A 13,226-nucleotide genomic window follows, 5' to 3' on the forward strand; every position below is an offset into this window, starting at 1 on the left:
CTAATAGAAAAGCAGCCAGCATACCATCTTCCTCGTCTGGGCTGTGTGTGTTGAGACAGGTCCTCAAGGCACTGGAGAACAGGGTGCTTGTGAAACCTCACGGCCAGTTCTCGAGGATTCTCCCCGTCGTTATTTCTATCCTGCAGAGTCCTGGCCAGACCACCTCCCTTCAACACCAGGAACTTCAGACACAACACGTGGCCCTCTACGGCTGCCAGGTGTGCTGCAGGAGGACAGGTGACAAACCATAAGGGGGTGATGTGGAGCACCAGGTGTGTTACAGCAGTGTGACAGTACCAGGTGTGTTTCAGCAGTGTGACCGTTACCAGGTGTGTTTCCGTTGTGGTCTGTGGCGTCCAGACTGCCGCCACAGAGGACCTGGACGCAGCCCAGCCTGCTGTGGAAGGCTGCGTAGTGCAGGGGCACCCAGCCTCTGGAGGACGCACTGTCCGGCTCCTGCAACAGCAGACATCAGAGAGCAGGACCTGAGACATGGAGGCACACACTGGTCTGTCTGGGGGGTCAGATGGCTGAGCGGTGAGGGAGTCGGGCTAGTAATCTGAAGGTTGCCAGTTCGATTCCCGATCATACCAGCTGACATTGTGTCCTTGGGCAAGTCACTTCACCTTACTTGCCTCAGGGGAATGTCCCTGTACTTACTGTAAGTCGCTCTGGATAAGAGCGTCTGCTAAATGACTAAATGTCTGCTTCCTGACACCCAGGACCTGAGACATGGAGGCACACACTGGTCAGTCTGCTTCCTGACACGCAGGAGGGATGAGAGATGTTGACGCTTTGCCTTGACAACCTGAGCCCTGCAAGCTTTTCTGCTCTCCACTAGGTGGCAGTGAACACCATTGTTGGAATCTTCTTAGTCCTCAACTTCACTGTTACAATCACATCAAATTTTTCGCTACACAAGCAGAACCATGACAAATGCTCATTCTGACTCGGTTGACAATATGAACGGAATAAAAACCAACAGCACAAATACTTAATTTTTACTTCACTTTATTAATGATTCAAGCAATATGACAACGAAAATTAATATCAAAGGATGGGGGATTCTGGGAGAATTAATACAGAAAGCCACACCAATCACTATTCACACAAACACTTTTTAATATATTTTTTTATTGAAAACCAGTATTACCAAGCAAAATAGCTATTTTTTTTTTTTTTTTTTACTTCTGCAAAAAACACCTGAAAATTCGGTTTAAAGCAGTTAGAAAGCAAGATTACCAAGAAACTTGTATAAAGGTTAGCCACCATGTTATGCGTCCTGTTTACTTTTGAATAATTGGTCGTATTTCTTACCTTCTTCAACCTTAGAGATCTATCAATACTTTTAAACAGCCTTTTGTCCAAATTTCAAGGCTAGTTCTGAGGCCAAATTAGTCAACATACATTTTCCATTGTTTCAAATAAAAAATTTACCTCAGCAACAAAACTAATGTACAATTTCTTAACTCTCGCAGAAAAATCATAAACTATTAAAGCAATCTTGTTGGATCCTTCTGTAGCCTCTTACCAACATTACACAAAGTATACCAAAAATAGCTTTATTTATAAATTAAATATGACATCTTTTCCTCAGTGTACAGCTTTTTGCAAGGTACATTTTCAGTGTTCATTCATTCATCCATCCACACGCAAAACACCTGAATTGTACAGGCAGATTCCAAATACAAAAATGTATTCAAATGTATGGCAATCTGAGGGCCCCGCCTCAGTCAATTATAAAAATATCTCTTCCTTACAAAATAAGGGAGGGGCTATGAGCAGCCAATAAAAGTGGACAGGAAAAGGAAGCAGCGTGGGTTCAGGAAGCAGCCATTTCTGTTCCTGCCTCCACCTTAACCTGAACCTCCTCTTCCTTCAGAGCCACGCCCGCCTCCGGCTCCGCTTCCTGTTTGACGACGAGCGCACAGCTGGGCGCCTGCGGTTCCTCTTCCTTCACGAAGGCGCTCAGCGGGTGGTCGGTCAGCAGCTTGGTGGGAGACGGAGAGGCGTCTGGAAATGATGACGTCTGGAGGAGCAGGAGGAACGGCGTCAGTCAAATAACAACACATTCAAAGATAGGAAAATACAAAATCAATCAATCACAACGTGTTACTTACATTCTTGTAATCTTCAAAACACGAAGGATGATATGTCTGTGGATAAATAAATAAAAAAAGGAACAATTGAAATGTTAATAACATCAAGTTTATCCTCGAGTCGTGTGTTCTTGTCCAGACACCCACCTTCTCGTCGACGCGGATGGCGTCCCTCAGGTGCCACTCCTCCTCCTCCTCCTCCCAGTACATCTCAAACTGCTCCTGGCAGATCTCACAGGACTGGGGACACAAGCAGAAGGCCCATCAGACAACATCTCCAGCTGCGGCGCATCCAGGAGGGGGCCGGCCGGACACGCTCCAAAACATCGAGACCAGGAATCCCAGACTGGCCCGGTTCCCCCGGTCCGCTCACCTCGTCCACCACGTCGGCCGCCGCCCTCACGCTCTGGACCTCCTTCTCCTTCGCTGCTTCCTGGGTCTTCTGCACCACTTCCTCGTTGACCTTCTCAAAGAACAGGCTCTTCGCCCGCTCCTCCAGATCGGCGATCTCCTCAAACTCAATCCAGTCCTGAGGGCCACGAAGTCAGGGACATCGTTAGCTTCACAACAGTGGAACGGGACTTTGGACCTTTTACATTTAAAAAAAGGTGCGTTTCCTGCCTGGACAGGAAGTGAGACTCACCGTGAGGCTGTAGTACCAGCGGCGGTGTGTGACCTTCTTGCTGACGTCCTTCTCCGAGCGGTTCAGCCGGTAGTGCCAGTCCAGGTGGTCGGCGTAGACATCTGTCTGCGAAGAGGTGAAGCGCATGCCGCAGGAGTAGCACTGGATGCCGGTGTAGAGTTTGGTCACCACGCTGTCGTAGCGCCTGCGGGGAGGAAACAGCCATGAACACCAGGCTCCCTCAGCGACGCCACCGTCACGCTCACGTGAAGTACACATCCTCAACAGCGGCAGCACTCTCTCCCTGTCCTCCTCTCTGCTGCTGGTGAGGAGCAGGTCTCTCAGAGAGACGTGTTGACAGGGTGAACTTACAGCTTCATGTCCTCTATGGTGAAGCCTGTGAGGTCTGGAAGGTTCTCATCCTCCTCCTGCTCCTCCTCCTCCTCTTCCTCCACCACCACTGGAGGCGCCGGAGGCAGGGCAGCCGACTCTGCAGGGAGGGACAGCAGCATGCACACGTCAGGATGAGCACTGGTGTGTGTGTGTAAGAGTGACTGGGTGTGAGACTGAGTGTGTGTGCGTGCACTAACCGGTTCCACTGGGAGCGGGCTCTGTCTGAGCAGGCTTGATGATGCCGGTGGAGATGAGTTTCGTCAGCAAGTCGTTCACATCCACCTGGCCGAAGTGGCTCTCCGGAAACTGAGGACCTACACAACCAACCAATCAACCAACCAATCAATCAATCATCTGGTCAATTAGGTACATGGTGTCTGGTTGGGTTTAACTTGAGTGTATGACTAATAAACCAGACTTCATTTCACAACAGGTTAAGAGACCACTCACCTGGTTGGTTGAAAGGCACTGGGTTTTGTGGTAGGAAGGGCGGCTGGCCCAGGTTTGGCAGCATATTCATCTGTAACAAGATCATACATGATTATGGTTGACACCTCATCAAGTGAACAACTCTCTCACACACACACACGTCTTAGTGAGCGTGTATCCGTGGTAACCATCGTCCTTCCAATCCCGGAGGGTCTCACCGGAGGTTGCACGTTTCCTGTCTGGGACGGGGCGTTCATGCCTCCCCCGGGGCCGTAGAAGGAAGGACCGGGTTGGACGAAGGAGTTGGGGAACCCTGAGGAGGAGGGCACGTTGAACCCCCCCGCCTGGGGCCCGCCCGGCTGCCCTGAGAAGCCGTGCTGCCCGCTGCCGAACGCAGGGTTGTGGGGCTCTGGGAAGTGCTGGTTGGCCATGTTGAACCCGGAGGGCTGCTGGCTCCCTGCTGCGTTGGCCATGGGCTCGTAGACTGGGGCGCCCGGCCGCAGGGGAGGCTGCATGCCGGGGGGCCCGCAGAACCGGGGGCCCTGGTGCCCCGAGGGCCCGTCGAAGTGGGGCATGTCGAACCTCATGGGTCCCTGCTGGCCGGGAGCGTCGAAGCAGCCTGGGCCCGGCTGGTTCCCTGGCCCGTCAAAGTGCATCGAACCCGGCTGGTTGGAAGGCCCGTCAAAGTGCATGGGAGTCTGGAACCCTACGGGTCCCTCAAACCTGCCTGGCTGCATGTGTGGACTGTCAAACCTGCCGGGCCCGTCGAAGCGTTTGGGCTGCATGGGGCCGTCGAAGCGCCCCGGTCTGGGGCCTGGACTCTCGAACCTGGCTGGCTGTGGGCCCAGAGGCCCGTCGTAGCGGCCACGGCCCTGCGAGGCCGGGGGGCCGTCGTAGCGGCCCTGTGGATCCCCTCCCCTCATGGGCCCGTGGGGCATAGGGGGCCCGTCGAACCTCCCAGGCCCGTCGAACCTGCCGTGAGCGTGGGGGTGAAGGTTGTCGTAGCGACCGTGGGAGCCGCCTGGCCCGTCGTAGCGGCCTGGCCCGGGGCCGCCCTCGTACCGACCTGGGAGGTGAGGCGGTCTTCCGGGGCCGTCGTAGCGGGAGGGGTGGCCTTTGGGGGGGCCGTCGTACCTCTGTGGGGCAGCCGAGCCCCCTTCGGAGACATGGGGAGGGGTGTGTCCGGGGGAGTGGGTGTGCCGGGGGAGGGGCCCTCTGGAGGGGGGTTTGAGGATGGACCTGGGGGCCTCCAGGGGCCCGTCGTCAGAGTGCTCACTGTTGGGACTCTCGAACCTGGGGACGGGGCTGAGCCCGGCCGGGTCCAGCTGCTCCAGGGGGGAGAGGCGCTCTCTCTCGTACCCCACCGGGGGCTTCCTGGTGGGGCCCTCGGGCAGGGCGGGGCTGACGGAGCCCCTGTGGACCAGGCTGGCCTTGGGAGGGGCCCGGTCGTGCTTGGGGGGGTCGTCGCGGCGGGGGTCGGGCGTCCCGGTGTAGCGCCTGGGCGCGTCGTAGCCGCTCTTCTGCTCCTCCCGCTGACGCTCGCTCAGGGGGGAGGTCCACTCCCTCTCGTCTGAAAAACACAAACACCACCATGAGAAACTGCGTGAGCTGGCCACCCAACACAGAGCTAATCACTACCATCCAGCCTGTCGTTTCTACTAAAAGGACAAACAAAATAATCGAAAGTAAAATACAAAAATGAATAAACATGTCCCACTTACTCTTGAGCCTGTCTGGCCCAGCGGACTCCCTGGGGTCGGCCCTCCTCCTGAAGCGCAGGCCCTGCAGGGACTTGATCCTGGGGAACTCCCTGCCATGGTTATACGATCCCTCCATCATGGCAGCCGGGGGTTGCTGCTCCTCCGGTGGCTCCTTCCCATGCCTCTCCCTGGGCTGCCTGGGGAACGGGGGGACCGAGGGGTGGACGGCCCCCCTGCTGCCCTCCGCCTTCCCCCCAGGGGGCGCGGCGGAATCCACCTCCTCCTGACCCTCCTCCCCACCCTCCCAGTCCTCGCCCCCCTGGCGCTGGGGCAGCTGGGTCCTTCTCAGGCGGGACTTGTGTTCGAAGTAGCTGAGCTCGGCGTCAGACAGGCTGTCCTGCGGGGCGGAGCCGGGGGTGGAGAGCAGGGGCTTCTTCTTGTTGGGGAAGTGCGGGCCGTCCTCGCCGGAGCCCTCCCAGGAGTCAGACCGCTGCTTCTCCTCCTGGTACTGGAACAGCTGCTTGATCTGGTGGGCCACGTTCAGGAAGTCCTCGTTGGAGATCTCCCCGTTCTCTAAACGCCTACTGGCCTACAGAGATCCAGGAGGAGAGGGGAAACTGATGAATATTAGGACATAACACCTAGAGGCATGTTAGCTTAGCATAGTTATATGGTCAGCTGTAGCTGTCCAGGTGGGCTATCGTACCTTCCTGAGCAGGTCTCTCTTGCTGGCAGAGTTGAGGGCCTCTGGTATCTGCAGGTTGGCGTCCACGCTGAGGCGGTGAGGCTTGGGGGTGCGAGGGGTGCTGGGTCGCTGACCGCCAGAGAAAGACTTGTGTCTCTGAGGGCCAGCCTTCCCATGAGCCTCCTCTGACAACTTCAGACTGAAGGGAGAAAGAGCTACATGTGTTGGAAGGACCAGGTCGGTGGGATTCAAACGACTAGAATTTCACAGGGATACCTGCGAGACAACCAGCTAAAATTAGACAACTGAAAACATATTCCACTCACTGTTTGTTCTCTTCCCATCCACTCTTCCAGTGGTGGGAGTTATCCTTGCTGTCGTGGGGAACCCGGGAGGGCAGCGAGTCCCTGGCCTCCATGTGCCTCTCCTCCGCCGAGCGCTTCCCTCTCCTGGGCTCCGACGGGCCCTTCTTGGGTGTGGCCCTCTCGTCTCGACCCTTCCCGTGCTGGGTGGAGTCCTCCACGTGACAGTGTTTGCCTCCAGACATCCGGGCCTTGCTCGGCTTGTGAGGCGGAGGAGGAGGAGAAGTGGAGGAGCTCCTGGTCCTGGTCTTGGGTGACCTCCTGTCCTTCCTCTTGGGGGAGGGAGGGGCAGGGGAACGTGAGCGGGAACGGGAGCGTGTGCGTTTCCGGGCGTTGGTCCTGGCATTCCCTCCGGTCTTGCTCTCCGACTTGCTCTCAGGGGTCTCGACGCGGTCGTGTTTGCTGATCGAGCCATTAACCAGCTTCCCCCTGGCTGCTTTCTGAAGTTCCGGAGCTTTCCCGGGCTCCTCTTTCTCCTTCTTCTCAGTGCATCTCTTCTTCTCCTTCACCACCTCCTCCTCTTTAGCTTCACCCTTCTCGTGGACGTGTTTCCGCAGCCTGGGGTCTTTCTTCCCGGCGTCTGCCGACTTCACGCTCTCAGACTCCGAATGCTTGCTTTTAGCCATCACCCCTTTAGCCAAGGGAGACGGCGACTTGGACTTTGGCTTCTCCTCCGTCTCCTTCCTGGGATGTCTCGCTTTCTCCGGCCTGCTTAACTTCTCTGGAGCCTTCTTCTCAGGCGTGTGGGCTGGTGCTCCCATGTTGTGGGCGTCCCGCTTGCTGTTAGGCTGCTCTTTGGGCTGCGGGGTGGGGGGGCCAGATCGGTTCAGACGCGGGTCCCTTGTGGGTGGTTTGCTCTCAGCCTGAGGGGGGACCCACTGCTTAGGAGCGGTCTGGGGTGCCTTTGGCACTGCAATACTGTGGGCTGGAGTCGTAACTGCTGTTGGCTGCGTCAACACTACATTTGCAGCCTGAAAGAAAACAAATATTAAAAACACCAGAAGCTTTTTAATTAGTACTGAAATCTGATTATATGGTGTGGAAAATGCCGGTCTCACCAGCTGTGCTTTGGTCTGTTCCAGCTCCAGTTCAATCTTCTTGTGCTGCAGCTCCAGGAGTTGTTTCTGCTTGGCCAGCAGCTGCTGTCTAATGAGCTGCTCCTGGGTGATGCTCGCCTCGCTGGGGGGGGGCACGGGGGCCGGGGTGGGTGCAGCAGGGGGGGAGGGGGCAGGCACAGGCGAGGCGGCCTCCTCGGTCTAACCCAAAACAACACACAACCAGTTGGTGCTACAGTACACAAGGTGTGGAACAACCCCCCCCCGAAAAAGAGTCTAGATTTTCAGAGTACAATCAAGGTGGGAGAAGTCACAGAGCCCTCCCACCCATCCTCCTCCCTCCCCTCCCCCAAACACTCACCGGTTTTATGAACCTAGGATTCACGTGAATGTTGGCTGCCAGTGGTTTGATAGGCCAGGCTGGGTCATGAGAATTCACCCGTACGTCCAAAGCATAGAGTTTGTTTAGAGGGAATATCTCATCCCAAGTGGAGCGCAATTTGAACAGACTTTTCCTAGTGTTTTCATCCACCTACAAAGAGAGAACATGTTTGCTTACTCAAAATCTATGTTCTGTTAACTTCAGGACAGTCAAATATTACATGGGACAATATTAAAAGATCTTCAGAAGTAGATGCCGTTTACTATTAAGAACATTTTACCAGAGAACTAGCAAATTTAACACTTTAAAACGACTTCTTCCCAAATCAAAAGGGGACTCACGCAACCCCATATTTTTATTAGCACAAAAGTAGTCGCCAAATGTACAAGACTAAAAACACACATCAAGCCATTGGGGAGGTTAGACAGCACAGTTGAAAGTTGTTATTCTTGAATGTCAATATGCCAAACATAATAAAGGAGTGTGTACCTTTTCAAAAACACATATAAATGAAGAGACTAGGTTTTTAGCAAACACTGCAAGGTATTCGCCTCCGACATTCTTCACTATGGAATCCACTAAGTACAAAACAGGAAGCTTCTCGGCAGGTGGGGCCTGGAGCAATAGAAAACTTGATAAGTTTAGAAAACAACAGGGGTTAAATCAACAATGCATCATATACACTATATAATGGTAACAATACAAACTTTAAACCCATATATTTGGTGCTGGGAAAAAAAAAAATCCTGCTAGCCAAAAAGATTGAAGGCTGTTGCCAAAACAGTAACAGGTAAAAAATTGTCCAAAAATTCTCATGTTAGGTAGACTACGGAGCAAAAATCAGTCTGCGGTGCTGCACAGCGGATGTGTCCCAAGTAAAGAAAAAAATAAATGGCCAAAAATGTTTCTTCTTCTGAGAATATAAAAGCTGTAGAGTTCAAATGTCTTTTTTTCTGCACCAATTCACTCTTCACTGGTGCACTGCACAAGAATTCAAGAGGAAAAAAAAGTCCATTCACCAACACTGTTCAGTCTCTTCAAGAAAACCTCTCGATTACCTCCAAAGAGCGTCTCAAGAACTGAAACACTCTTTGTACCTTTACCCATTAAGTGATTTACATCAAGCCAAACCATCCCAATGTGAAAAATTAGTTCCATCATGGAATTGCAGTCCATTGTGGGAGGCCCTTTGAGGGCAAAAACAATTGAGCTAACCCAGTCAAAGTTACAAAGTAAAAAAATGAAGGCATTTTTGAAAAGTTTTGGAATGACTTCAAACACAAAATGCTGAAATCTTATTCCACTTAACTTACAGGGAACCATTTCACCTGCATAGACCCACATATCGGTACTAGTAAATAATTTGCCTAAACTAGTCAAATGTGCAGCTCAATAGCTGCAAGTAAAAGACCAATGTCCTGATTCAGATGAGTGATACTGATCACTAACATTGTGAAATGAGTCTCATTCCATTCATTCAATAACCCAGAGATTGATACCAATAAATTACACTGGGAAATAAAAAAGACAAAAAGCACATTTCATAATTTTTATTATCACATTTTACCATCCATTTGACATTTCAAAATTCAAATAATTCACTAGTAAACTAACGTTATATCAAAACTAGGGTAACGTTAGCTGGCTGATCATTTTAAATTGAGACCAGTAATGTTCCAAATGAACAGATTTCCTCTTAATGCAATGTCTACTGAACGGATAAATGTACAGAGTACGTCTGGTCGAGTACCTCAACATTAAACTAAGTTAGCATAACTCGAAAAATAAAAGCTAGCATTTGAGCATGCGACTAGCCGCTTAACTGGCAACCTTGGCTGGTCTCACTAGATCATAGACAACGCAGTCACGCTGTTGTAGGCCTGGTACCCTGGATTAGTTTATCTACGTTAGAATTACAAATGTTAGGCGACGTTTAGGGTACATACAATTAACACTCCACCTCAGGCTAACTAAATGTTAATACCAACCCACGTGTTCAGAACTTGAAACGAACTGAAAGGACTAACGACGTTAGTCGACCCAGAACGTTTAAGATAGCTAGCTAACGTTAATTATCAGCAGAATTTACCTTAATTTACTTTTTTCGTAATACGTTCTAATATGCGCAAGACTGGTAACAATGGAATGTTGCCACGCGCACAGATTGATATCGTTAGCCAATTCCACGTCAATTCATACTTTCAACTAGTGTCTACTAGTGGTGGATACGACAACCCGAAAACATTGTTACCTAACTTGTTCTTTGAATTATAACTATAGAGATTAGCCAACTGCTAAAATGGCTAAACTATGCGACATATTAACCAATAATGGCCACAATCAATATGAGAACGAATAGTCGAAAGGTAATTAGTCTACATAATAAGAAATTTTTGCCACGCTGCTGACAAATGCGTTTCTACGCTAACAAAGCAACAACGACTACAGACTAGTATTGCCGCCATGTTGACCATATGGCTAGTGGCGTTAGCTATTGCTAGCGAGGCCTACTGTTAACGTTAGCTAGCTTCGTTATCTGAAAAGGAAAATTCTATATTCATAAAAACCTTATTGATTTGTGCTTCAATTATTGCGACGATATCCTTGGCGAAGTGCAGATTCTCCTCTGCCAGAATGGTCAGCATATTGATGTGAGGTTTACTGTTGAATGTCAAATCTTCGAGGGAGGATTGATACTCTCCGCAGGCATCTTCCCTCGCCGCGTCGTCATCCATCTTTGCGGTGTGTGTTCGGTCAAATACTAAACCAGCGTTTTCGTTAACATAACAATTTATTACCAGGCAGTCCATGAACACATTTGACTATTTCTTTTGTGACATTGACCAAATGTTTCAATTTTCCATTACATGTGTAATCTACACTTCGTCCGTTCGTAGTTCAACTAAGAAGATGGCTGCTGCTACTCGAACGAAAACTACTGCGTCATGAAAAATGTTGCTCAACGCCTGACGTTGGGGTAATTCTATTGGCTAGTTTCAGTTACGTCAGCGTTTTTTTTCTTCCAGGAGTGACTCATCTTATGACTGTAATTGGTCAAAACATCTAAACGGCAACCCGAGTGAGCCAATGAAAGTTAAGTATATTACATAAAAACAAAAAAGCTACTTAGAACATGACGTCGGAAGTTACACGAGCAAACTAGTTCTGAAAAGGTAGTGTAGCATTTGAAAATGCCCTAAATATTTTGTATTGGTTTCGATCGATTAACGAATTATTTCTACTTAAACTGGTTCGGGTTTGAATTTGAACAGTAGGCCTATTAAGGATGGTTTCTATCACGTCGCTCCATAGCCTGTTGGGCGTCAAGTAGGCCAAAATGTGATCGGTCGCAACATCATATTTTTACTGAAGAGCAGCATTCTAAAAGGTTGGACGATCGTCGCCAAGACATAAAAAGTATTGAACTATGACCCTGTCGTCGAGGCCGCTGCCGTTACTTGACATATTAGCTTAGCTTTAATCTTGTCACGTTCATTTTACGGATGTTACTAATATTTAATCATTTATTGACGACAATAAACGCCCGTCAACGGTCGTCCAACCTGTCATGCATCGGAGGCTTTTGCTCTTACTGTTGAAGTCAGACAACAAGGTGGTGTACAAAAACTTGCACACCTTTTAGTTTTACTCAAACTAGCAGATGGAAGTACAGAGTGTATAACTACATGGCAGTAATAAACAAAGAGAATATAGTGAACCAAAATATATTAACATGACAATCAAGCAATAAACAAAAGGCACTATACCTACTACTATGCAACATATGTAAATCTGACCTTTTTTAACCTGGAAAACACTGACACAAAATACCAACAACAAAAAAACATTTAATAATTAAAATGTTTAATAAAACTTTTTTTTTAGGCTATTGTCAGACCATCAATTCACAGTTAATTCCATGCAACATGTACATCTTTTACATGGAAAAAATTGACACAAAATACAATAAAATAATAATAATAAAAAATAAACTTTTTCAAGCTATTGTCAGACCATCATTTCACAGTTAATTCCACAACTTGCAATTCTTGAGCCTCAGCTTGTCTTTCTACAATTCCCGATCTCCGAGCTTTTCTCATGCAGATATCTCTGAAGTTTTCTCCCACAAAAAAGAAAAGGAAAGGGTCGAGGCAGCTGTTCCCAGCAGCTAGACACAGCGTAACCACGGCAGCCTTACGAATACCATTGATCCCACTGCATGGGTCCCGACACCCGTTTTTCTGTGCATTTTGTTCAGCCTCCAGGAAGATAGTTCTCACCACATGGTATGGCAAGAAACAGACCACAAAAATCAAGAGTCCAAGACCAACAAGGGCGAAAGACTTTCGTCTGGAGGGTCTGTTGCCATCCCTGCCAGCCCTAGGCCGGCACAGGCTACGTAACACACACATGTAGCAGACAGAAATGACAACAAACGGCAGGGCAAAGCCCACCACAAAGGCAGCACTGTTTAGGATGATCATCGTGTCGAGACCCATTTTGCCGAGTTCCAGGCAGTGGATCTTCCCTCCCTCACCCTTCTGGATCCCTGAGCTCAGTAAGGGGGCCGAGACCAGCGACACAAAGACCCAGATGAGGACACACCCCACCCACCCCCAGGGTCCATTATCCAGCGTCAGGAACTTAAAGGGGTGAGACACAGCCATGTAACGAATGACACTCAAGGCCAGCAGAAAGTAGACCGAACCGTACATGTTGATGTAGAACACATAGGAGGCCAGGCGACAGGCAATGTCCCCGAAGGGCCAATAAGAGTCCAGCAGGTAGTATGCTGCTCTGAGTGGCAGGGTACACACCAGCATGAGATCAGACACCAACAGGTTCACCATGTACAGATTTACTGTGGTTAACCTTCTGCCTTTTCTGCACATTCTCAGAAAGACCCAAAGGGAAGCACAGTTAGCTGTCAGGCCCATGAGGAAAATGAGCAAGTAGGCAACCGGGAACACCGCACGTTTGAATTCATCGATCGAACAGTCACAGGTTTGATTCTGCACTCTGTCAGACTCTGTCATATTTGGAAAGTATCTTGTGTCACCTGAAGAGAAAGAAAATAGTAACGTATAGATGGAAACCTGCACTATGCAAACAATAATATCTGAATAAACTTTGATGTCTGTGACATACATTCTCAATTCACTTGACACAATTCCAAAAACTAAAAAATGTCATCTCCGCTCATCATAGTCAAAGGCTACATCGTATATATGCAAATAAATCCAAATAACTTAAATACAGATGGTGCAAAATAGATACACAGGGTTTACAACAAAAAGGATGTATTCCCAAACCTTTTATATGTAAAAAATAAAAATTACCTGTCGTTGTGGTGTAGTCCTGTGTCTTGTTTTATCAGTTAAGGTTCTAAGCTTGATGAACTTGTCTACTGATGGCAGACTTGGTTGTGTGTCTTCAGCGCGGGATGACAGCACTAAATTCCTCATTGACAGAAAGACTTCCTCTGCTCTTATCTACCAC

General features: G+C 49.4%; 2 protein-coding genes across 2 annotated transcripts; both read right to left on the reverse strand.

Moving 5' to 3' along the window:
* Nucleotides 1-1,432: 1,432 nt before the first annotated feature.
* On the reverse strand, nucleotides 1,433-10,992 carry pcf11 (PCF11 cleavage and polyadenylation factor subunit). The gene is made up of 16 exons (XM_067256843.1): nucleotides 10,295-10,992; nucleotides 8,217-8,342; nucleotides 7,707-7,877; nucleotides 7,349-7,546; nucleotides 6,255-7,261; nucleotides 5,950-6,127; nucleotides 5,265-5,832; nucleotides 3,762-5,113; nucleotides 3,565-3,634; nucleotides 3,312-3,428; nucleotides 3,094-3,211; nucleotides 2,743-2,926; nucleotides 2,473-2,628; nucleotides 2,247-2,339; nucleotides 2,121-2,156; nucleotides 1,433-2,029 (listed from the first exon to the last, which is right to left on the reverse strand). The coding sequence occupies exons 1-16, from the start codon at nucleotides 10,535-10,537 to the stop codon at nucleotides 1,823-1,825; spliced, it is 4,824 nt and encodes a 1,607-aa protein (XP_067112944.1). The 5' UTR covers nucleotides 10,538-10,992; the 3' UTR covers nucleotides 1,433-1,822.
* Nucleotides 10,993-11,428: 436 nt separating this feature from the next.
* On the reverse strand, nucleotides 11,429-13,127 carry cysltr2a (cysteinyl leukotriene receptor 2a). Its single transcript, XM_067256844.1, has 2 exons — nucleotides 13,067-13,127; nucleotides 11,429-12,786 (listed from the first exon to the last, which is right to left on the reverse strand). The coding sequence occupies exon 2, from the start codon at nucleotides 12,761-12,763 to the stop codon at nucleotides 11,744-11,746; it is 1,020 nt and encodes a 339-aa protein (XP_067112945.1). The 5' UTR covers nucleotides 12,764-12,786; nucleotides 13,067-13,127; the 3' UTR covers nucleotides 11,429-11,743.
* Nucleotides 13,128-13,226: the final 99 nt, after the last annotated feature.

Source organism: Osmerus mordax, chromosome 19 (genome assembly GCF_038355195.1).
Source record: "Osmerus mordax isolate fOsmMor3 chromosome 19, fOsmMor3.pri, whole genome shotgun sequence".
In the NCBI taxonomy this organism is placed as follows: Eukaryota; Metazoa; Chordata; class Actinopteri; order Osmeriformes; family Osmeridae; genus Osmerus; species Osmerus mordax.